Source organism: Lycorma delicatula, chromosome 8 (assembly GCF_047948215.1).
Source record: "Lycorma delicatula isolate Av1 chromosome 8, ASM4794821v1, whole genome shotgun sequence".
Taxonomy (NCBI): Eukaryota; Metazoa; Arthropoda; class Insecta; order Hemiptera; family Fulgoridae; genus Lycorma; species Lycorma delicatula.
This window is the reverse complement of record NC_134462.1, coordinates 60,860,454-60,884,629: the sequence shown is the minus strand read 5'-3', so window position 1 is coordinate 60,884,629 and position 24,176 is coordinate 60,860,454. Positions and strand designations below refer to the sequence as shown.

The following is a 24,176-nucleotide window of genomic DNA, read 5'->3' as shown; positions in this document are numbered from 1 at the left end:
TATGTTGGTATTTATTTGTTTGAGAACATTAAGTGTTCAAGCTGGACTCTTGTCAGATCAGGACAAATGGAGAGATGAGTGAAGATAATGTTATTATTAAGGAATGCAAGCTTCAATATAGAATTGGCATCTTGTCTGGGACTAGACAAGATGCCAAAAACTGTTTTGAATAAGTGGAGTATCAAACACGAATAATACTTGATTACGTTGCATGTTCAAAGAAAATGGGAATAAGTGGATATTAATCAAGCGCAGAGAACAGAGAATTAAAAGTTATAATGAAAGAAAATACTTTTCAATGGCTAAAGAGCTTAAGAGAAAAACATAGTGTTTTTGTTTTGTTGAATCATCTATGTTGACAACATAATCTGCTGTTATGTACATAAGGGAAGAGAATTTATATTTAGAATAGCAAGGCAATCCTCAGATATTTATCTAATGCAATTTACTAAAATAAAATTTTGTTTAAAAAATATAATAAATTTTATTTATAAAACACAAAATAACATTTAAATAAAATCTTTAACAGGAATTAAATATTTTTAGTTTTAGAGATAATATACTATACAATACAGCATTTGTGCACTAATAATAACAATGATTTAAAAGAATAAACAGATAAATACATTATGTGTATAACTATAATAATTTCAGCAATTATAAGTCACTGAACTATTATCGGTTTGCATATCAACATTTTATATAAAAATAATACTTTTTTTTTACTGTTTGTATTGCAATACTAAAATTAACTGTAGATAAACATTTTCCAAGAATTTTTGATTTAACAAAAGTTAATAACTAAATTACATTTTTTGTTATACATTGTTTAATGTAAAAGATGAATTTTTATTAAGATCAAATGAGATGTTCTAATATCATTAAGTAGTACAATATTATATAAAATATTTACATTTCAACATCGGTTTGGTGAATATAATTTATCAAGTGTATCACTCCACCACTCTTACAACTCTGTTTATCAATAGGAAACATTCCGTAATAGGCTCCTGCATTCTCAGTATTATATAAAATTACAATTATCATATACAGGATATTCATTTTAAACATATCGCTAATAAGATCTCTGAAAATGCAAAATGAAATATTTAAAGAGAACTTTTTATTTTATGATATTTTTTAATTTACTACCATTTTTCCAATATGTCAGCCAATTTTAATTTTTAAATGGCGACTCCAGGAGTAGGAGTCGCCACTCCTTACTTTTTTGTTGGTTTTCAATAGAAGATATAATTTTTAAGGCTTTTTATTCTTCGGTATTTTTTTGTATGTGCAACTGTTCAGGAGGTACACCTTACCTCTAGATATGTGTATCTGTTCAATATACAGGGTGTGGCAGAACTGACTAAGCAGTTAGGAGGGGTCAATGCTTGGGCGGTAGTGGGAGTAGACAGGTGATTCGTGGTTTTCCTCTGTTCCGTCAGTGACCCCATTACAGTAGCCAACGTGATTTGGACCAGACCACATCATGGCTTTGCCATGCATGCATATTTTGAAAACAATCGATCTGTGACTGTGACGCAAAGAGCTTTTCAGTGACGGTTTAACATTTCATGCAATACCATTTCTAATGCAAACACAATCTGGTCTTAGGTTAGGCAGTTGGAGAAAACTGGTAGCACACTAAGAAGAGGTACACATGGCCGATGCAGGTCCATCACACTAACAGAAAATGTGCAGCTCATGAGAGCAGCGATCAAGCAATCACCAAGATTGCTCAAGAATTCAGCTCAGTAGACTACACCAACTGCCAAAATCTGTGTGAGCAAATGCTTGCACAGATCACTCCTGAAGCAGTTTTTTTCAGTAGTGGATGAGGCACATTTTCATCTCAGTGGGGCTGTGAGTAATCGAAATTTCCGGTACTGGGCTGAAAATAACTCCTGAATTATTCATGAAAGACTGTTACATTCCCGTAAACTAACAGTGTGATATGCTGTAACACAATTTGGCATGATAGACCTGTACTTCTTTGAGGATGGTGTGACCATCACCTTGAATTTTGAATGTTCTCAATTTTGCAAAATTTTCTGCAGTCCAGAATGGAAGGGACTGCTGAAGAAGAGGGATTAGGTGACTTGTGATTCCAACAGCATGGGGTTACACCTCACACAGTTCGAAATTCATTCAATTTTTTGAGAGAAATTTTTTCCACACATCTGGTCTCTCTGAGGGGTGATGTGGAGTGGCCTGCATGGTCAAATAAAAACAATTTTTCTTTGTACACCTCCATTACTTTTTTACAACTCCTGAAAACTGCTTAATTGGTTTTGCTGCACTCTGTATACGCATTTAGCAAAAAATACTCAAGAATTACAAAATATTTTTTAGTGACCTTTTCTTCTATTAAAAATAGGAAAAAAATTACAGCCTGCTGTTTAAAAATAATAAAGTTGGTTGCCATATTATAACAATGAAGTTAAGTGAAAAATTATGATACCATACTTTTTAATAATTACAGAAAAATAAATAAAGTTTCCAATATAAAATTTTTAAGCACCTCTTACATTTTTAGAGATCCTAACAGTGGCATCCTTTGAATATGTTGCATATTTAGTCATGTAATTGCTCTGACCTGTAAAGTGCTCTTATCATGTAGTGCAGGGGTGGCCAACAAGTCGATCGCGAGGCCAATTTTGGTCAATCTGAAGGTCAACCTGAATTATTACTACATACCGATGTCAGATGGCTAAGCAGAGGTAAATTTCTGCAGCGATTTCGTGATTTATTGTCTGAAATTATAGATTTTCTTCACGAACAAGATGGAAACAGTGAAAATTTAAATGATGAAACTTGGCTTAGTGACTTAGCATTTTTACCGATTTTACTTCAATATTAAATCATTTAAATTTAGAATTACAAGGTAAAAATAAAACTGTAATTGATATGATCAGCTGCATAGACGCATATAAAACAAGATTTATTTTGCTAATAGATCTGCAACAAAATAATCTGAATCATTTTCCAAATATGGCAGATAACCTACAAAAACATAAATATATTAATTATAAGATCGACAAATATGTCGCGGAAATTCAAAAATTAATTGAAGATTTTGAGTTAAGATTCCAGGATTTTGAAAAAATTAAAGAAATTGTGGAATTTATATTTTTTCCTTTTAAAAAAGATTTAAGTGTTAAACGCATTAGCAAAAAAATTTCAAACATATTTCATATGGATCAAAGGGCATTAGAAAATGAAATTATAATTTTACAAACCAACTTAATCTTACACGCCAGAAAATTTGAAGAAGAATTTTGGAAATATGTCGACAAAGAAAAATATCCCAGTATCACCAAATGCAGCTAATATATCTATTCTTGTTTCGGATCTACATACCTATGCGAATCGGTATTTTAATACATGAAGCTAACGAAGACTAAACAACGTTCTGTCGTGATTGATTCCCATACTGAAGAGTCATTATTATTATCTTTGTTAGGATATACACCTAATTATAATTCCTTGGTTAGAGACATGCAAACTCAGTCTTCCCATTAATGTTAAGGCAACAAAGTAAATTCTAAATCTGTTTTTATCTGTAGCTACTTTGAATTAATAAATATTGTTAATAATTATCCATGTTCTTTTAATTCCCCTGGACATGAGTTTTTTGGCCCTTTAAATAATTATTGTTGTTGTTTTTTACGTAGATAGATAAGCCGTTTATCTATATTTCAGTACGAGGTGTACTCAGCGAGCTATTGATAGATTAGCAAAAAGTAAGTCATATTATTCTTTCATTATAAATTTTCCTGGCCCAAAAAAATGCAAAAGTGAAATATTGAAATCAAATTATTAGCCATACTGTGCATTTTTATAACACATTTTTCATATTTACAAACAAATAGTACAACTTATACACTGCAGTTGATAAAAAAATTAAATTGCATTTTAAGTTAGTAAAAATCTATCTTGAAAAAGTGTTGGAAAATCAAATTTTTTAGGTACCGCATGTACGGAATGCTGCTATCAAATTTGGGTCTGGAAATTTATTTTCTTCATGAGCCTATATCTCGAAAACTTAACAAGTGAATTAAAAAATAAATATTTTACTTATCTACCCATATCTCGCTGGAATGCACCTTATACTGAAACACAGTGTATAAACATAGTATGCATTTCACACCCCTTCTTCCCCCTTAGACTACACTTATGATAACAAGTCGATCACGACACACTTTTAGGACAAAAAGTCGATCTTATATACAGAAAAGTTGACCACCCCTGATGTAGTGGATTATATTTCTGTTCAATTAATGACCACAGAAAGATTGAGACTCATCAGGTTTAGATGCTTAAAATATACATTTGTTTTTCACTGAGATTTCTTTATGTAAAGTGATTTTATCTCCAAAATTCAAAAACGATATTTGACATTAAAAACTATCTTTTTGGTTGTCAAAGTATTACAAGGTAAATTTAATCATCTTCCTGCATCTATTAAACAAATGAATTTATTTTTTGTAGGTTTTCATGTGTTATTTCATTATTACTTGTTTAATATGTGTGATAATTTACTATGTACAAAATTTGAAGATCAAAATGGTGGTTTTTAATGCAAATACAATCTTTTGAATTTGGAGGTAACTATTTTACACAGTGAAACTAGTATTTAAATTTATAAGAAACACATATGCATTTAAGACATCTCAAACCTGATGTGTTACCTTTTTGTGATTTTTTTAAGTGTACTTACTGTTTTATTTATACAGAATGTCTTAGGCAGAAACAGAAAGCATATCAATAAATATTCACTTTAATTTCTATTCCAAGGGCAAAATACAGCTATACTGAAATTCTTGCAACTTAAATTAAGGGGTAAATTTGGTGGTTTTGACCTAAACAAATAAAAAAAGGTCCCAGAACTATACTTACAGTAATTTTAAGAAAATATTTTCACAAACACAATCTTTTAAGTTTAAAACTTTGTTAAATTATTATTAAACAAATAAAATTTTCAACAAAATTTGTTTCAAATTTAATTCTAGTAAAATCGATGTAAGTACTGAACATGAGAAAGAGTTTAAGAAATTTGATTAATATTAAAAACAAGAGACTGAAAAGTGGCAAAATAATACTACTGCATTATAATTTTAAACCAAATTAAGCATCACTTAAATATCTAGTAACAAATTAATTATTAAAATTTAAAATAAAAACAAAAAAATTGATAATAGCAGCATTAATAAAAATAAAAAAATATAAAATTCATAATAAAAATAGTTCTGGAAAAACAAATTGGAGATGAAATTGATAAGTTGGTAGAATTAACAGCTGATCAACAACTGAAATTAAATGAATGTATTGCATTTGAATAGTTTTTTATTTGTTTTCAGAACTGAATTAAATTATAATGCTATTACTTTTCAGTTTCTAAATGAAGAATATGGAGACATCATTTTTGTTTACTAATGCTGTAATGGAAATATACCTGCTGCACATTGTGAATATTAATAATAAAGATTCCCTAATTTACTAATAGGTTTCCAAATCCAAAAATCTTTGCTTTAATTTTGGTGTTTACAAATAACGGTTTTTTTTTTTTAGTCATGATCATATTATGTTGAGAGCCAAGAACATCATGCTGATGAAGTGCACAGCCTAATTTTGCAAACTCAAAGTAGCCTGGGTCTCAGTACTAGACAAATTTCAAATGCACTGGTTTGTTGTGCAATGCTGTATGGAGAATCTTGTTACAGAAAATCTCTACCGATGAAATCTACTTGCAGGAGTTCAAAATTTACTACCTGGAGATTTTCCATTGCATCTAAATTTCTGCGACTACCTTCAAGACACTATAACAAAGTAAGTTGTATTTTATTTACTGACGCAGTTACTTGAGGCAATTTTATCAAGAGAAGGAGTTAATAAATTGATGAAAGACCATTATTGAAGCTATGAAAATCCACATGACAGTAAAAAGTAGTTTCCAGTACAGCAATAATGTTTGGTGTGGTATTATTTTTGTAAATGAGTAAATGAGATTTATAAACATTTGGGCCTCCTTGGTCACCTAATTGTCAATCTGTGGGGGTCCTATGAAATGGTTAGTATGTGAACAAAAATAACTAAAAAGTAAGTAAGTAGCTACAAGAATTTTCAACCTAGCAAAAATTATATAAAACAATCCCGCAAATAAAGGAGTAACATTTTGAAAAACTTTTGTAACAGAAAGTTTGTAATTTATTTTTAAGAGCCGATTCTGTTTCTAGATATATTACAATATTGAAATGATTCTTGTTTTGGTTTAAAATTTTAATGTAGTAATATTTTACTGCTGCAATTCGGCATTTAGTTGATGCTACTTACACTGATTTTCCCAAAATATATTTTGGGAAATTTATTAATTTTATTACAAATTTTTACAAAAGTTTATTTATTTACTGCCAATTACAAAGTAAACCCAAATTTACTGTTTATCAAACTTGAAAAATTGTGTTTGCGACATAAAATTAAAAAAAAATCACTAGAGGTATAGTTTTGGATCTGTCTTATTTGGCTTAGTTCAAAAAGCATCAAATTTACCCCTTAATTAAAGTTTAAATAATTTCAGTTCAGCATATTCAATTTACACTTTGAGCAGAAATCAGTGTGAAATGTTTTTCAAACTATAACTAGTAAACAAAGCGTTTTCAGACCCATGTTTATATGAACTCTATACTTTATTTTCAATTGTAGAACACATAGTGAATTCTTTCTGTTTTTTCATAAGACACTGTATAGTAAATGTTTGGAGTTTTTCACACAATTCACCAGCACTGATGATGATTTAAGTAAGTACATTTGGACTAACAGCAAAACTAACTACGATTCAACAAAATATTAAGTGCAATTAAAAATTTGAGGAAATATTTCAGAAATGGACTGACCATCAAATTTGCCATAAAAATTTAGTCTGTAATTATTTTTGCATTGTCAACTATCTGTAGTTTTATTTAAAAATAAAAGACATTACTTACATATTTTATTAAGTTGTTGTCTATGTCATCTTTTTTTAACCTCTGGGACCAACATTAGGTATTGCTTCATCAGAGGATGAGATAAATGATTGTAATGTGTGTGTGAAAATGCCATGCCTGACCGGGATTCGAATCTGGGACCTCTGGATGAAAGGCCGCGACACTACCGCTTGCACCTCAGAGGCTGGCTGTCTATGTTTACATTTGGTGTTATGGTTATATATGTTGTGATGACTTTTAAAATGGTAATGGTTTAGAATCCTGATCCTTCTTTTGCTATGAAGTATACATTTGTGATATCAGAAAATGGATGAAGTGTACGATCCTAGACAAAGCTAGTTTTGCCCTAAAGGATGATTATGAAAAAAGGTAGTTCACGTAAATCATTGGCAGAAGTTGGAAATTTATATCTGGAAAAAATGAATAATCCAAAGATGAATTTTGTAGGTGCATATCTTGTCTAAATGTAATCTTTTTTATTTACTAATATAATAGCACTAATAGAATCCTCCAGTAAAATAAATAACAGGTTTCTTGATGGGTTAAGGTTTCTACAAGTGATAACTCTTTTCCATAAGAAATTTATTGTCAGAATATACAAGAGTGCAAACATGTACACTGAATAACAATACATATTTATTTACAACAAAATTTAAATAATAATAGTAGATAACAAACTTGATATTTTAAGAAAAAAAAAGTAACAGACAAAAATCTGCTGTAATAAACAGTAATTTATACAAAGATGTTTTACATAATTGTAAGTCAATAGGTTAAAAACATATTCTGAGACATTTACTAAAAATGGTACCATAATGTAATATTAGTAACATTTTAAATGCAAAATGTAGTCAGTCAAGAACATAAATTATTTACTGCAATATAAAAAATTCAAAGTAAAAGTTTCAATAAAAGTACTGTAATTTTTATGATTACTGAAGACATGTTCTTATAAAATTTTGATAAGCAACATAGAGATGCCACTAGTGGATTATTAACTCATTAGAATAAGATTACTTTAATACCTATTCATTATTTACATATAACAATATATATATATATATAATTAAACAAATACAGGGGTTACCGCATTCTAAGTAACTCACGAGAAGCAAGATTACACAGTAAAATAAAATCCTGATCAAGATGTGCACGCCAGAATGGACTTCGACTCATTACAATAGCAGGAAAATTAGGGCTAGCTATGCCATGAAACACTCTAGCAATAGATCTGCCAGTAAAACTGCTATCTTTAAAACTAAAAACCAAGCTACGTATGTCTGAAATAATCTGCGCTTCATTTTCTAATTTTTCCTGTAAAGAAAAAAAAAATCCAATCAAAATCTTAAAATTAAAAACAAATTGAAAATAAAGATACTGTAACTTCATTAAACAGTAAAATACACAAAGGTCATAATAACTGTAAACTGCATCACAATAAAATGAGATTGAATTTTCATTTTTTTAATAAGATTGAAAGAGAGAGGAAAAAATGAGTATACTTAAATTTTCATTTTTGCAATTACCAGATAATTTAACCACTCAAAAATGAGATGAGAATGTATGTATGGGATGTACAGAGTGAACATAAATTATTCAGCACATTTTAGGGTTAATAAAAAATGAACAAAGCGAATGTACATGCGTTGATTTTTTAAACATTTGTGTAGGTACTAGAGTTACTGATGACCATGAATGAATACACCAACACGATGTAATGAAGGATGGTTGTCAGTTGAAAAAAATGGCTATGATACAGGAGAAAGTAATATGTGTACTATGGTTTTATGAAAGCAGATATGTTATTACTGTTTGTAAACATGTCCCTTAAGAGTACGACCATGATCCTCCTAATAAAGACTATTAAATATTGGTATCAGCAGTTTAAGAATATAGGAAGTGTAGTACACAAAAAAAGGTGCTGGCTCATCTCCAAAGAAATCCTACTCTCTAAAGAAATTGTCGAAAGAGTAAGAGAAACTTTTCAGAGAAGCCAAGGTAAATCGTGTTAAAGATTAGAACCAGGAATACCGCAATCAACAATTATGAAGGTTCTACACTAGTGCCTAAAACTTCATGCATACAAAATTCAGTCGGTGCATGCAAATGAAGATAACAAACTACGCTGTTACAATTTTGCTGTGGACATTTTTGATAAAGTGAATGAAGATATGCGTTCCTAGAAAAACTAATCTTCTCTGACAAAGGTATCTCCAATGTTTCTGATCACGTTAATTGTAAAAATTGTCATATTTGGGTAGTGAAAATTCTTATGTTATTTGACAAATGCAATGTGACAGCTCAAAAATTAATGTGTGTTGACTGCTAACAAAATGATTGGCTCATACTTCTTTCACCGAGCCAAAGGATACTAGCATTACAGGAATATCCAATACCACAAATTGAATGTCGTCCACCCAATGTCTAATAAGATGGTTTACCACCATACTGGGGTTTATATGTTACGGACTACCTACATGAACTTCATCAAAGTTGGATTGGCTGTAATGAACCAGTTTCATGGCCACTCAATTTCTTTCTTTGGAGGTCTGTCAAAGGTAGAGTGTATGCAACGAATTTTGTCAATATCAATGAACTAAAAAGAATGATTAAGTGTAATTAATGCAATATTCTTCGTAATGTGTGGTGTGAAATTGAATATCATCTAGACATTTTACAGGCCACAAAAGATGTTTCTGGAACTTGTTTGAAATGCTCTGTTCAACAATAAAACATACATGTACATTGCTTTGTAATCTTTTTATTAACATTGCACTGTAATTTTTATTAATTGTATAAAAACTGAATAATTTATGATCACCTGTATATTGAACTCCAATCAATGTTCCAACAATTCCATTAATTTTTAACAGATGTTTTTCAAAAACATGAATTTAAATTTCCTTCCCACCTATAATAGCAAAGATGCATTGAGTTCCTACAATCTCAAAACAGACAATTTACACCTAACTGGAGAAGAAAGGATCAAGGATAAGGGGAAAAATTAATAATAAGTAAGGATATCTGGGTAGAAAAAAGTCTACCCAGAAAAATATAACCTGATAAAGTTGAAAACAGGCCTACACAGAAAATTATGTACCTGATGATGTAGAATAGAAGGTGACTGTTCAACTGGATTTTCAAAATAATCTCTTATAATACTTTTTAGTTTGTCACTGTTAGATAAATCTGCTTTATCCAAATAGTCAATTGTTTCACAAGCAACACTGAAACAAAATTGTTAAATTAAATAAAACAAAAATAAATTTATCCAATCAAATACACAATAGCTTATGTGCGTGTTTACACAAAATACACACATTGCTGTGTACATTTGATTGGATAAATTTATCTGTATCTTGCACATTAATTTTTTAACTTAAACATATCAATATCATGCAAACATATTATTTATCATATGAGTATTTTAAATAAATGTATTATTTCATTATGTAAATAAAACGTACAAATATACAGTATTGTATACTGGAGTTTACTAGTAAACACAGATATTTTATGTTTATTAGTAAATACAATTAATTGAGAATAAAATCACTTAAACAAGCTTACTTAAAAGTAAATATAACAATTAAGAATAAGAAATTCATCAAAAGACAATTCTACATTCATTCTTTTTTATCTTTAGAAATGTCTACTTCAGTTAATTATATCATGTACTGACTTGATCAGTATTAAAGACATCTTTTTGTTTGTTTTCACAGTGTGTACACAACTGAAGTTAATTTGATGATATCTGTAGTATGCAGTGATTTTAAGTGGTAAAAAGAACATCTATTAAACAGCACTGGGTCAGTTTTTATTGAGTACAAGAAAGACCACGTTAAGATGTATCAGTTGTATTATAATTATTACATAATTTAAATATACTGTTGTAAATAAAGTAATGTTAGTAATTTCCAATTAGAACATTGCCCATCCTATTTATTATTAAAGAAATAAGAGAAAACTCTTATATCTTTGCGAATTCAGAGAAATCTAGATGCCTTGTATCCATGCTATTATTAAGTATGCTGTAATGCAATATGCAGTTTAAACTTTAGACTTTATCAATCACACAATTTATTCCTTTATTTTTATGTGTATGCTATTCTTTCTCTTTCTATTCAATTCTAAAATTTCACTGCTTAGTGGTGTGTTCTACGAATTGTTGTGACTTCCTCACCACAGAAAATGAAAGTGCAAACCCTAGATATAAAACAATACTGTCACTGACCAGAACCACTGAATAATACAACTTACCATATTGATTTATTATAGTTGCACACCTGCCATTAGTTAAAAATATTGATAGTTTAAGATTACTTTTGATGAAGCATATGTTTAAGACTCAGATTTCATTTACTTGGAAAGGAGGAATTTAAATTTTAAGATAAAAATGTTCACTTTTTTCTTACTCTTTCTAAATTCTCACTTTTTTTATTACTCTTATTAATTAAATTTTTCTAATGCCCTATTTTTAGTTAGTTTAGTTCCATCCTCAAAAGACTCCAACTTGTGTTTGTTACAAATGCATAATTAATTAATACTTATATACTTAGAACTTGTATAATTCATATATAATGACTGAAGACAAAAAATAAAATAAAAAATTATATATATAATAAAAATAATTTATATTATAAATGAAATAAAGACTTTTATTTGATTGAACCAGTGCATAATTAAACCTAACCGAGGTAATGAACCAAGGCGGCATAGTTATTTGACAATTTTGGTCCTCCAGCATTAATTAATTGAAAAATATTAACAGGAATCTAAATTAATTTATAGAATTGTTTGGGTTAATAAACTGGAAATATGAATTAAAACAGAAAATTTTTAAATTTTGTTTTTCTATTTTTTAATGATATGGGGTGAAATTTTGTAAGGAATGATGGTTAAACCACCATATTAATACGAACTTTAATGATAGAAATCAACTTAAAAGTATATAAAAAGCATAATAAAATAGATACAATTAATTTGGCTGAGTTAGTAAAATTTACATTACTCAAAATAAAAATATAAAATAATTTACAGTGCATACTTAGTCAATGTTTGAAATATAATATGTAACTGGGACAATGCAGTATTTTGTTGATTTTTCACCCGTTCATGGAGACTATCAAGAGCAAAATCTAATTCTTCATTAGACATATTACCTGCTGCTTTAACTCTAAAACCTAACTCTGAAAACTCAATGAGAAGACCAGATCTGCATCTGACACCATTCACTGAAAAACAAAAAAATTAATTTCAAAATGTAATATTATTTTTAAGTCAATTATGTTGCATTGTTTTTCAAATATCTTCAACAAGAGATAAGAATTTAAAATAATAAAAATTCATTCTGAATGCTAAAAGTACAATGTATTACAAAACAGTATTATGTAATAATATAATTAAATATAAATAATATATAATTAAAATTAATAAATTTTGTACAATGGGGACAAGCTGCATTCAAATAATTAAAAATCTGCTTACCAATATTATTGAATAAATGATTTTTTGTTTGTTTTATGGTGTGTACATTTACCTTGAGATGAAGGAACCCATCAGTTAAATATGACATTTGAACAAATCCTTCTTTCCCATCCAAAAATTTATCATAAGACAAAAAATAAAAAAAAATATAATTACAGTTACTTTTTCTTTGTAAACTTAAGTTAATATAAAACAGTAGTTATAAAAACTACATAAGCTTTAACTTACCGTTTGGTGTCCATTCAAGTTGTTTCAAGTGATACTTTACGGAACCACTATCCCAATTCATTGAAGATGCTAATTCAATTACAGGAAAATTTAAAATATTTAATTTTTCTGGTTTTGTTCCTTTTTTTAACTCACGTGCCACTGCTACTGCCAAAGGAGGACACTGCACAAAGATGAAAAATGTATAACTATTAAGGGATTGTAATTTTTGGTTTCAAGAACAAATATATATATATATATATATATATGTCGGAGAATAAAGTACAGTGGAGTATCTTCCGACAAAACGATGAGAATATTCTTTAGAATATCTGTATTTTTAGTAGTTTTAAGAAATGTACTATTACTTGTAATGTTTTGTAAAATAAGGTTTAAATTGTTTTATTGCGGTAGGCTTAGGCCTAGGTAGGCACATGGTTGTCAACGTAGTCGGGATCCCAGGACGATAGGGGTATCATAAAATTAATAAGGAAAAGGAAATATGCAGTAGGCATATTATTTGAGAATATGGAGAAAGGGTAGTCTTGCTTTGGAACCCAGATCGAACAGACGTCCTGGTGGTCGCGAATTCGTTATTTCCCTGAGCCTCGGTCTATCGCAAGTTGTTTTAATATTATTTGAATTCTAAATTGAATTAATCTTATATTGTAATTCGTGTGCTACTGAGTTATTGATAAGTGATAATTATCATTTGTAATTATTTCATTGTACGAGTTATCTACTCATTTTTATTAATTGAACTTTATTGTAATCTTATATATTCTCCACTTGTAATGGTGGGAATGAGTGAAGCACAAAACGTTGAATCCCTGACAAATCTCCTCGCCTCTCCGATATATATATATATAATTTCTTTCTACACACAATAGTTTTATATGTAAACCTTAAAGTGACAATTAAATTTTTACTGGTTCGCAGAAATAAAATCAGTGATATAATATGAAGAGGAGAATAGAATATGAGGGAGTCCATAGTTGAGTGACAGAAGCATACGTACATGATATGAACAGTTTCTGGAAACCACACGCATTATAAACTCATGAGGTAGGTCTAAAAAACAAGTGCCATAAACACAAACAATTTGATTATTTTTCCAATGAAGTTCATAATGTTAGTAGTCAACTAAACACTTCTGAAAGCAGTCTCCATGATGTTGTTCGCAGGTGATTGAAACTTAATGCTTTAAAAATGTAGCTACTCCATGAAGTTAAACCTAATGATAAGCTACAAGGAGTTCAATTTATAATTAATCATTTTAAGACTTCATTTCTGCTGATGATTGCCTGTAGTGTATTTTGTTCTCTAATGAAGCAACATTTCATGTTACTGGAGTCAGAATTACCATAACTGTTGAATTTGGGGGTGAAAAAATCCAAATGAATTGGTGGAATTCATCCACAATTGTCCGAAACTAAATGGTGAGGTATAATTTTAATAAAATTTATAATAAAATTTTTGGGCTATTTTTTCCCATGAGCATGTTTATTAGAGGAAAAATATATTTCAAAATGTTTGCAGATTGAAAATATGAAGGGCCTAATTTTCCAAAAGATGGAACCCCTCCACATAATATAAAAGCTGTGTGGACTGTGCTCAATGACAGGTTTCCAGAGGGACGGATAAGCAGAGAAGCTAACATCCCTTGGCCAATGTAAAGTCCTGGTATGATGCCGGTGGATTTCTTCTTTTGGGGCTATATAAAAGATATTACAGGTGGTCACTTGACCACCTGTGCCAAAGAATAACAGCAGTGGAAGTGATTTCCTGTAGACATGCTTGTCATTATGTGAAATGAGGTAGATTATCAGTTTGATGTCTGTAGTGATGTAAGTGTGCTCATATTGAATTACAATAAGAGGTAAAAATTTTTTTTAGACTTTGTAACTGCATGTAATTATAAATTACATTAAATAAATTTAATTTAAAACTGCAGAATTCTTATTTGGACACCCAGTAGATAAACAAATATATAAAACCTTCCTTGTACTGTGCTCCTGACAATTAATTCATGTTTATAAGTAAATGGTGGAGGAAAATTATCTTATGTGTATATTCTAAGTGTATCCTGAGGAAAAAAGAAACCTTAAGCTAGCCTAACCAGTATTACCTAGTATTGGAATGTAGGTTCACACAAAAAACTTAAACAGTTATTGGTAAAAATCAAAATTTTTCTCCTGATTGTTGAATCACACAAAAATCAAAAATAGTGATTCAACTGCAGTATGTAATGAGTGAGTCAGTGATAAGGACTACCAAGAAGGAAGAAGTATACTGAAAATTAAAGGTGCTGAATGAAGAATAAAATGTTAACAGCCAACGCCATATTTAATAAACTGGTTCGGTGGATTAGAGTGGGATACTTTTACTCCACGACTATAGCAGTCAATGATTAAAAATTGCCTTCCTGATAGAATACTTTTTGTGATAATTTTTAAAAGCTGAAGAAATAAAGGCTGTAAAAAATATCCGTAAATATTAAATTATTTACTATTTATTTAGAGATATTGTGAAAGTATCATTTACAGTACTTTATTCAAATTTTAACTTTGATTAAGCAATTCAAACTAAAATATTTGCAACATAATTGTGAACATTATTATTAGGAATGCAAACCAAACTGAGAAATGGATCATTTGCTCACAGTTATTTATTTTTAACTTTTGTAAGCTGTAATAGTGATTTATTATTTTAATTTTAGGAAATAATTATTTTAAAATAGTATTATCTGAATGTTAGTAAAATACTGAATAAGGCATTCTCTTTAATTTGATATAAATAGTACGAATTGACCATGAAAAATTTATATCAAAATTACCACTTAGCTTTTAATTACATTTAGTTGACTTTTAAAACAATATGTACTACTTTTGCAGTTAAATCAATATTACATTACAGCTTCTAAAATGGAAGTCAATGAATATTTTAAACACCTTAAAATAAGCCTTTTAGGTCACAGAAATAAAACTAACTTCTAACAAAATAATTTGTAAGATTAATTACCTTTCTAGCAAGTGATCGAAGGTGCTTAGCTCCTTTATAAGATTGTATTTTACACATTGTATAAGTATGAGGAAGATTTATAATCCATTTTTTATTATGTAATTCAAGGTAACTTAATAAAGTAGATATGGCTTCTTCTTTTACATCTAATGATTGTACAGTATCACTTATAGAAAAAGCTACTTCATGAGTAGAACAATCAGATTTACACAGACATGGTACAAATATTTGTTGAAGTAATTTCCGTAATGTATGACGATCCATAGAATTTGCATAAATATGTCTACGTAGTTCATTCAAATCACCACCCTGTAAAAGTAAAAATTTTGAAACACTTTTAATGCTTTAAAGAAAATGAACATAACTTATAAAAACTAGGCTATTCAGAACACACAACTAACTCACTGAATTTCATTCTGACTATAGCATTATAAATACAGTAAATCTTATCATGATAGTTTTCAAGTAAGAAGAATCCTTTCATCAATGAATAATAACAAAATGCAATCATCTCATAGGGAAAGTGAGAATTTATTTTGTAGTACCACAAAAGTTTTTCAAATCAGAAAAAAAAAATTTAAATGAAAGTTCTTCATTAAACTATAGAAAATGATATCAAATTTACTTTTGTCTATCATTGAAATATTTTATAATTCATACTTGATTTAAATTCTGCCAAATTCAAGCTTTTGTTAATTCAGTGTGTTGAAATAAATCATGACTTTCTATTCCACAGGATTTTAGTTTTAACTTCTGAATGGATAAAGGTTTTCTTTATGAATTCTGAGCACGTTCTCAGTGGGTCTTTTTGTACTTATCTTAGATGGCTGGGATGGATACGTCCTACCTGAGGTGACCTTGTAGTTAGTTGTCTTCTCAGTAAGCAGATCATTGTTTCTTACAATTCCACCCCATTTTTATCCTCAATCTCTTCTTTCCTGCACTAAATCCTCTGGGTGTAGGTCAGAACCCGCATAGTTCATGCTGACCATGGAGTTATCCAAAGATACTCTGCCTGGGGACATTTTTGTCTGTCTGGTGATTGTACAGTAAGCCTAACAATAAAGCTGCAGCAGTATGACTTTCTATTCCTCTTAAAAATGCAAATATAACACAATTCCAGGACAATAATAAATTGGTTGTGCATGTTCTTTACAGTCCTTACTTTAACATAGATGGCTAAACTAAATGTTCGAGATGCAAACAAAAAAGAGCTGAATTAATTTAGAATATCAGTAGAATGATATTCACTTCTAAATACTTCTAAAATTATTAGAAACCTAGCTCAGTTTCAAGTATTAATCAATCTCCTGTTGATAAAAAGTAGAATTAATTATGCTGTTAAATGAACATATCACATTCCTGATAAAATCTAACATGATCCAGTTTCATCTAGCAGTTGCAATTATCTGGTTAAACATCTGCGCATGATATTTATCTATCACTATATGTAACAATGGAACCAAAATAATATCTCAATATATTAAAAACAACAGAATGTAAAAAAATTAAGCATATGAAAATAAATATTAAAAAAAATTAAACTTACTTTTGAATCAAGAAACACATGACAATTTGCTTCTAAACTATCTCTGCCAGCACGGCCGATTTCTTGTACATAACTTTCAAATGAGCTTGGCATATTATAATGAATAACTCCTCGTACATCTGGTTTATTAATTCCCATGCCAAAAGCAATTGTAGCAACAACTATTCTGAGTTGACCTAAAAGTAGAAGAAAGTAATATAGTATCATAGTAATATAGTTACTTAAAGCACTATACAAAACTAATTGGAGAAATTTTGGAAGTATTAATACAATTAGTAACATATTAGCTTTAGACTTTTTTAATGTTCCATTTTAATTCAACAGATTTTCAAAAATTTTATTGCACCTCTATTTTTAAATAGTTATATATCAAATATTTGGTATATAACCACCCACCTTGTAGTGGCCAAAAAATATATTTTTTATAATTAAAAAAAAAGATTTTTATTGAGTAATAGACTATTTTTTAACTTGTCAACAAGTAAAAACAGCCATTTTTGTCACTTTTTCCATGAGCTGTAACATTCTTATTTTACATCATACAGAAGTCAAAAAGGGCTTTTTGGAAAGAGTAAAGATAGAATCTAGTGTTCTAAAAATTCATTTTGTCACATAACCAAATCATGTAATGTTTACTGAAGTATGTTTACAAATTGTTTTTTCAAATTTTGAACAAAAAATAAATAATGAAGGGCTTAGGGTAACGGGCCTGTTTTTTTACCTATTTTAACTCTTAGGTACTAGTAGCACTTATAAAAAAAAAATTGGACTGCTACCGAGTGTCCTTCATTAAAAGAAATGGCCACCAATTGCAAGATTTGGAAAATGTCTCATTTTTGGGGCCAAAAAACCAGATGTGGGTCAGTTGGCAAAAATATGAAATGTTTACAGCATTAAGTACTTTTTATGTTCTTTAAAACCATATAAAATTTATTTTTTTATTCAAAGGGGTTCACGAGTATTGAAGCCATCAAAACCGCTAGAAACACTGTTCCTTCTAACAGTGAACAATGTATCCAAAAAATTCACAGCATGTATTTTTTCAGATAATAATGTAGGCATACTGTACAAAATATTTTGATATGTCTATAATGAGGTAGCTTATATTCTAGATAGTTTGTTAATTAAAGTATAAGTTATACACATAAACTCATGTTTAAACTCAAAAGTGAATAGACATGCATGGACATTAATATTTGCATTATCCAAAATGTAAATATTGTAGAGGGCTCAGTTCCTGTTTTGATTTCAATATGATATGTTGTATTATTCCTAGTGTTAATACTGTGGTTAGGTAATGTACACTTTTTTAATTCTATTAGCAGTCAACTTCTCTTTTATGCGAAAATAAATTATATAAATTTATTTTTAATTTTTATAATTAGAGAAACTTTTATTTTGGCTATAGAGAAAAAGTGACTGGGATAAGACAAAGTGAGATGCAATTGGTAGTTTTATAATTTATAATAATTGTATTGTTATTGTAAGAATCCTTGCATTTTATAAAAACAGATTACAGAGTGTTCAATTGGCATTCACACTGAAACAGTATGTCACAAATTGACTTAAAACAGATCTTCAGTATTGCACGATATTTTAAAGTTTCCTGAACAGCAAATAACATTGATATCTTTAAGAAGTGGATGTACTGAAACAAAAAATATCTGTACTTTTCATAAAACCGAATACTTAGATAAATATTTTCATATCAATGGAGTTGCTGTGATCCATTTAGTTGTAACACTAAACTACCAGTTAAAAGAAATCTCTTAGAGAAATATCTTTTAACACTTTCAACAAGCAATCCAAATTTAAAATTAATCCCAGTTATCCCAACCCCTTAGGGGAAGACAGCCTACTTGTGGTGATGACAGTCGCCACAAGTAGGCGACTGTTCTGAGCCCTGAGTGGCTTTACTGGAAGTCATTTTTATTCCTTCTAACTGATTACATCTCACAGTCATCAGCTAAGCCTGTCAGGATTCCACCGATGCAAATGCGTCAGCAGACAACCATGCAGACAACCATGTCCTTGGTAGCACAGTCACTCCCCCGCCAACGGTGGCTCCACCAATTGACTTCAAAAAACATTGCTTTTGAATTAACCCAGGCTTGTTGCCAAAATTCATACCCATGACCAATCAAATGCCTTGGCCGAAACCCTAGCCATCTGGGGTCCTACTCTGTTTAAGCGCCAGCCGATCTATGTAATGCAAGGAAACTGAGGAAACCAGCCACTATTGACCATTCCCCACGGACCTTCCAATTAACTCAGAGATCTAGAAAGAAGTTCACTCTCTCAAGTTCTCTAACTACTCTGGAACATTCAGCCTCATACTGGGGACAGATATGGAGGACATGATCCACTGTGTCATTAACCCTGCGATCTGGACATAGACCAGCATCTAATAAACAAAATTCCAGGCAGAGCACTGTGCACAAAATGCTTAAATATAATACAAAAACCACAAGATGATACAGAAAGCGAACCAGAATGTAAAGATATATTTGAGCCTCAATGTGTTGTAGTCAAGTTGGTGTGAATGAAGCTTGTTCAGCACTTGGCATTTCCCCCATTAAGGTTCAAAAAGTATCGAGCAGCGCAAGGAACCAATTTAAAAAAATAAAGTTATAAAAACAGTGGAGTCTGTTACCAGTAAATTAAATGATTCCTTTGATTTAGATATTTCTACAGAAGAAACCAGTTCAGTACCACAAAATTATATTGATTTAGGTAGGGAATATGAAGAATTAATCATTTAAATAAAGGATAAAATGAAAAAGTTACATCAATCCAGGAAAAAATTAATATTTTAAGTTTATTACCAAGCAGGTGGAGCATTCAAAAAATTCAAAATGAGTTTAGTGTTAGTTAGCATTTAGCTTGTCAATCTAAACAATTAGTTACAAGTGGAACGTTGCCACAAATCAGCAAAAAGAAGCCCAATCACGTAATTGATAAAATGTTATTAAATGTGTCCAAGATTTTTACCAGAATGATATGAAGGCAAGAAGGATTGTGTCTCTATAAGAAAATTACTTTTCTCTGATGGGAAGAAAATTAATATTCAAAAAAGGCTTATCTTATGCAATTTAAAAGAATTGTACACATATTTCAAAGAAAAACATAATTTAAAAATTGGTTTTTTAAAATTTGCTGATTTAAGACCAAAATTTTGTATTGTCTGGTGGGTCACGTACTTACTTTGTGTGTGTCACCCACCAAAATGTAAACTCATATTATCTGCTCTAAAAATGAAATTTGATTATAAAATTCTCCTTTCAACTGTGGTATGTGATATAGAAAATGAAACGTGCATGCTGTCACAATGTGAAAAATGTCCAGGCACTAATGAAACACTCAGATTACTGTAAGAGAGCTGGGATGATTTTTAATTCTGAAATTATCTTCAAACAGTGGGTTTCATTGACTGTTGTGAACTAACTACTCAAAATTTTCAAGAATACTTATATAAACTTACTGAAAATTTAAATAATCTAAAAAGACATAACTTTGTTGCAAAGAAAAGCTAATTTTCTCACACTTAAAAAGGAAAACTTGTTGGAGGATGAATGTATTGTAATGGGAGACTTCTCTCAAAATTTTCCTTTTGTGATACAGGATGAAGTCCAGTCAGATCACTGGTCAAAAAGTTATGCCACAGTACATGCATTTCTCATATGTTATAAAAAAGAAGGAAAATTACAAAGCCAAAGTTATTGTGTGATTAGTGAGTACTTGAAGCACACTACATTGTTCTTCTGCTTCCAAAAGTAAGTCATAAAGTAAAAACACTGTTACCACAAGTTAAACAATTTAAAAAAAAAATTTTTTATGTTGCTCAGCTCAGTATAAAAACAAAAAAAGTCATACATTCAAGATTTTGAAATTGCAGCTGAATAGCACTCTTTTTTCCTCATATCGTGAAAAAGGACCATGTGATGGTATTGGCGGCTATAAAAAGGACTGAGACTAAAGCAAGCCTTCAAAGGAAAATCAAAATTCAAATTGTTACACCTTCTGAAATGTACAATTATTGCAAAGACAATATTAAAAATATAACATTTTATTTTCTGTTCTAATAAAGATGTTCAAGAGACTGAAGAATACCTCAGTTCTCATTATCAGGTAATCACAACAGTCCCAGAAACAAGAACCTTTCACAGTTATGTTCTAACGACAAAAATGTATTCTGAAAGTCCAGACAACCTCTGAATCAGAAACATTTACATTAGTATCGGTACACAAGGACAGTGTTTCTGATTGCTTTATAGGTTTACCAAAGCCAAAATGTAAAATTATGTCTGCTGCATATATGATGGCAAGTGGTGGTTGTGAAGTCATTGAAGTTAAAATACATGAAAATGAAGAGGAGTATCGAATACACTTTTTCCACCTGCAGAATCCATGTACTCAATTCAAGAAATCATTGAAGGATAATCAAACATGGGTTCAAATGGAAAATATTTACATTCTCATGTCTTCAGAGCTTTCTCTATCAACTACTGGAAGAGAAGGCAACATTACACCAAAGATGAACGAGAACTTATCAGTTCTACTGAATAAAAAAATGGCAGGAGCAAAAGTTATGTTAGTTAAGTTTGTAATCAAATATCAAATAGTGCAAGATTTATTTACAACTTCCATTAGCAGGAGTAAAATTAAGTAAAAGTGAATTGAACAACTTGTTAATGTATTTGAATTGTTTATCATTTTGTAAATAACTATTTATTAATTATAAATTTATGCATTTTAATGAGTTTAGTTGTAATTTTTATAATTTGAAAAAATAGATAAAATCAACATTTTTGAATATGTTTAGTTTTAGAAGGAATGGTGTTTTTAGAGGTTTTGTTGGCTTCATTACTCATCAACCTCTTGATGAGTAACAAAATAAATTTTATATGGTTTTAAAGTACATGAAAGTACTTACTGCTGTAAACATTTCAGATTTTTGCCAACCGTCCCACATGTGGTTTTTGGGCCCCAAAAATGAGACATTTCAAAATCTTACGATTTGGCAACCTTTTTTTTTTTTTAATGAAGGACACTTGGTAACAGTCCAATTTTTTTTATAAGTACTACCAGTACCTAGGAGTTAAAAGGTAAAAAACAGGCCTATTACTCTAAGCCCTTATTTATTTTGGGCCCAAAATTAAAAAAAAAAAAAAAAAAAAACAATTTGTAAATGTAATTTCAGTAAAAATTACAAAATTTGGTTATGTAACAATATTAATTTTGAGTACATTACAATGAAGTTACATCTTTACTGTTTTTGACCCTCTGTACGATGTAAAATAAGAATGCTACAGTTCAAGGAAAAAGTGACAAAAATGGCTGTTTTTACCTGTTGGCGAGTTAGAAAATAGTCTATTACTCACAAAAAAATTTTTTTTCAATAAAAAAAATGTTTTTTGGCCACTACAATGTGGGTAGTTATATACCAAATATCATCAAAATCAAAAATAGTGATGCACTGATCATTTGTTGAATTAAAATGGAATATCCTAAAAGAGATCCTTCTACAATGAACATGAGTTAATAGAAATTAATTCATTAATTTAATTTTTCATCTCAACCTGACGGCTACAATGCTCAAAACATGGTGATTGAATTTCAGTTAGCAACGTGAGGTTAAGCTGCAATTAGTGGAAAGGCTACTGAATAGTAGTAGATGTTGAGTGAAATCTCCTCAATTTCTGAAATCAATGATCAGTTCACTAACCATTGTAACCTTTATGATACAAATGATTCATTTTTAATTACAAATATTGTCAAGAAAATTAACTTTCTTTAAGTTAAAATATAATGTTTTACCTGACATAAATGCATTTTGTACTTGTTTTCTTTTTGGTGCAGTTAAACCTGCGTGATATGGTTCCGCTATAGTTGATAGTCTACCTTTCTTCTTTCCTGTATATAAAAGTGCTTCATCCTATTAAACATTAAGAATAAATATGAACATTTAATAGGAAATGTATACTTGGTATTAGAAAAGATAACTAACATTACATTGTGTAGTTAATAAATACAATAGTTAAGTTAGTTATTACACAAAAAATTCTAATTAAATTTTAATAGGGTTTATAAGTTTCTGATTAATGGAATTCGTTTTTTTTTTAAATTATTCAATAGTAATTTAGTCATTTCTACATTTTCTATCCTCTATGCATAATCTACTAACCCATATCTGTTTTCAGTATATTATAACCTAAAAATATATGAGCCTTATTCAAGACCTCCTAATAAACCTACCAGTTAATAATGTATGATTTTACAAAAGATATTTTGATATTTTGTATGGTGAAGAAATAGAAATAGTTAATCCATACCAAATCATCAATACAAAACTAAAATATTGCTAGTACTACTTGCAGAAGTCTGAGACTTGGAAATCATATACTTATAATTTTTATTTTTAATTTTGAATACGATTTTTAAAAAAAATCATATTTTGGAAAGTTGATTTACAAAAGTCATCAACACAGTTTTTATAAAATTAAAACTAAAAAAAGAAAAACAAAAATTTTTTTATCAGCAACTACTTTTGGGTGATTTGAAATGAACTGAACCAACATTGTGTTGATTAGAAATTGGAAATTTTATAACAGGTTGAATGTCGTAAAGAATTTTCACTTATAAACATCATTGACTAAAGAGTAACAAAAAAAAAAAGTGATATCTAATCGACCATTTTAAAACAAACTTATATTTTTAATACATTTCTATATATAAATAAATAAATATATTAAAAAAAGTTAATTCAAGCTACTCTACTCGTAAGCTATATTTTATTTTATAAATTTTTACTTTTTGTTTCTGAAATTTACTGAGATCTTAAAAAAAAAATTATGCCCAATAGCTAAGATAAGCTTGACAAAAATATCAAAATTATAACAGCAACAGTCATTAACCATTAATAAATGCCA

The 24,176-nt window shown here is 29.5% G+C and overlaps 1 protein-coding gene across 1 annotated transcript in view; it reads right to left on the bottom strand.

The window, feature by feature from the left end:
* Positions 1-7,669: 7,669 nt before the first annotated feature.
* RecQ4 (RecQ4 helicase) overlaps positions 7,670-24,176 on the bottom strand; it is a 44,904-nt gene continuing 28,397 nt past the window's right edge. Inside the window, exons 8-14 of the mRNA XM_075373583.1 lie at positions 23,065-23,182; positions 17,248-17,423; positions 15,699-16,007; positions 12,699-12,861; positions 12,031-12,217; positions 10,084-10,210; positions 7,670-8,297 (exon numbers count right to left, since the gene is read on the bottom strand). Coding sequence (XP_075229698.1) covers positions 8,067-8,297; positions 10,084-10,210; positions 12,031-12,217; positions 12,699-12,861; positions 15,699-16,007; positions 17,248-17,423; positions 23,065-23,182 — 1,311 coding nt within the window. The 3' untranslated portion in view covers positions 7,670-8,066. The remainder of the gene's footprint in view (positions 8,298-10,083; positions 10,211-12,030; positions 12,218-12,698; positions 12,862-15,698; positions 16,008-17,247; positions 17,424-23,064; positions 23,183-24,176) is intronic.